This window comes from Fukomys damarensis, unplaced genomic scaffold (assembly GCF_012274545.1).
Source record: "Fukomys damarensis isolate Sample0158 unplaced genomic scaffold, DMR_v1.0_HiC HiC_scaffold_27, whole genome shotgun sequence".
Taxonomy (NCBI): domain Eukaryota; kingdom Metazoa; phylum Chordata; class Mammalia; order Rodentia; family Bathyergidae; genus Fukomys; species Fukomys damarensis.
In genome coordinates, this window is record NW_022900939.1 from 22,946,804 (window position 1) to 22,949,047 (window position 2,244).

General features: G+C 40.8%; 1 protein-coding gene across 1 annotated transcript in view; it reads left to right on the plus strand.

The window, feature by feature from the left end:
• LOC104870351 (microtubule-associated protein futsch) overlaps positions 1–2,244 on the plus strand; it is a 27,908-nt gene that overhangs the window by 1,495 nt on the left and 24,169 nt on the right. Inside the window, exon 2 of the mRNA XM_010635963.3 lies at positions 1–960. Coding sequence (XP_010634265.1) covers positions 1–433 — 433 coding nt within the window. The 3' untranslated portion in view covers positions 434–960. The remainder of the gene's footprint in view (positions 961–2,244) is intronic.

Below are 2,244 nucleotides of genomic sequence, written 5' to 3' on the forward strand. Positions count from 1 at the left end.
CTCCACTTTTGAGAAGCCAGTATTAAGGGCAGACAGGCGGAAATCCAGTGCAGAGAAGTCAAAGATGCATCGAGAGAAACTAAGGCTCAATAGAGAAAATTTGAGAGCTGGTGATAAAATGGTGTCAGGTGTGGAGGAACAGGGATCTAGTGGGGAGAATTTGGAGGACGGTCCAAGAATGGAAAATGTTAGTGAAGAGGACATTGAAAAACTACAAGAAGCTACTAGTGATGAAAAAGTGATAGAAGTTACCAACGAGGAAATGGAAATTCCTTTTGAAAGTATGGGTGAGAGAGATGAAAAGCTAGAAGAGATTGAGGAAAAAGAAGTTGATGAGGATAACTTGCGTGAAACAGAAGATATTACTGGTGAATCTGTGTCTATGGGTGAGAAGGATGTGATAGAGGAAATAGATGAAGAGCCCAGTGAATGAGGCAGTGGAAGGACTGAAGCTGAGAGAGTATTGAAAGTAAAAGAGAAAAAGTTAGAGCTCAGCACAACGTTATTGATAATGAAGGGGTAAAAGGGAGAGAAAAGGAGACTCTGAGCCCAAAAGAAGAGTGGGAATTGAAACGGTTCCTGGGCATGAAGTGAGGCCATTCAAGGAAAGCTAAGAAGAATGGTAGAGAGGGAAACAGGAGCATTGTAAGAAGAAAGACAAGATTGGGTAATGAGTTGATGGGTAAAGGAAAATTGGATATTGGGTTCTTGAAAAGCTGTTTGAGAAGTGAACTACGGATGGGCTAAAATACTTTCATCTGAACATGATTGGGTGTACCACATGGAGAAGAATGCCTAGTGAGGAAAAGCAGGACGAGAACAGGGTAAAGGACAGATATTGAGGGCTGTAAAGAAGAAGCAGGTTGAAGTGACCAAACTATCTGAAAGTGGATCCTGAAAAATGACAGGCTTCAAAGTGACAAGAGAAGAAATGAGCACACTTTAATGTTCGAGAAAAACGTAAGAAGTCACATTCCATAAAGATAATTATGTTTTCTGTTTATTTACTTATTTACTTAGGTTTGTTTTTTATTTTTGCAGTACTGGGGATTGAATCCAAGGCCTTCACCCTGAGCTATGTTCCTAACCCTTTAAATTTTTAAAAAATTTTTAAGACCTTGCTAAGTCACTATGTTCCCCAGGCTGGGTTCAAACTTGTGATGTCTTGCTTCAGCTTTCCAGAGTACTGGGATTGTAGGTGTTGGCCACTAGACCTGGCTAGTTTGCTTGTTTTTAAAGTTGTGTACACACACACACACACACACACACACACACACACACACACTTTCTGTATCCTTCTCTCCCATGCAACTTCCTGCAAAGCTTTATATGTCTGGACCATGCTCATCCTCACTGATCTTCCCTCAATAAGCCAGCTGTATCCAGAATAATCGGTGGGCTCCATCTTAATCACATCACCATTTTCACATGTTCCCTTCACCTCTCCATCAAACCAGAATCGCCCATGCTTGATACGAGTGCTCTTGATTATTTGTACCTGCATTGTTTCCATCTTTGACCTTTTAATCATTCACCTAATAATCACATGGGCTTTTCCACAGCTTCTCTGTCTCTGTAGGGGTCTTCTTACATGTCTTTATATGTCATCTAACTTTTACCCTCACCCCAGGGAAGAGAGAAGACCCCTGAATGTCTACTGTGAAGACTTCAGTATTGGACTGGGATTGTAGCTCAGTGATAAAGTGCAGGATTAACATAAAGCCCTGGGGCTGGGGATTTAGCTCAGTGGTTCTGCTGCCTTCCTCACAAGCACAAGGACCTGAGTTCGATGCCCTGTACCAAACAAAACATGAGGCCCTGGATTCAATCCCTTATGTACCCCCTGGCACCCCCCAAAAGACTTCAGTGTCAAGATTAGGCTGTTATAGTCTTTCTCTTGGGCAGAGATCAGACGTGGCTATAAGTAGTCAATAGGACTGAAGGAATACTTCTACTACTTTTCTCCTCTGTGTACATTTTCAGTGTTTTTTGTTTGTTTGTTTGTTTGTTTGTTTGAGACAGGGTCTCACTGTGTAGTTTAAAGGGCTGACAGGGAATTTTTGATTCTCCTGCCTCAGCCTCCTGATTACTGGGACTACAAGTGTTTACCATTACACGTGGCTTTTCTTTTTAAATATTTTAATTAATTTTGAGATACTAGGGATTGAACTCAGGGTCTTTACATTGAACTACATCTCCAGCCCTTTAAAAAAAAAAAAATATATATATATATATATACATATA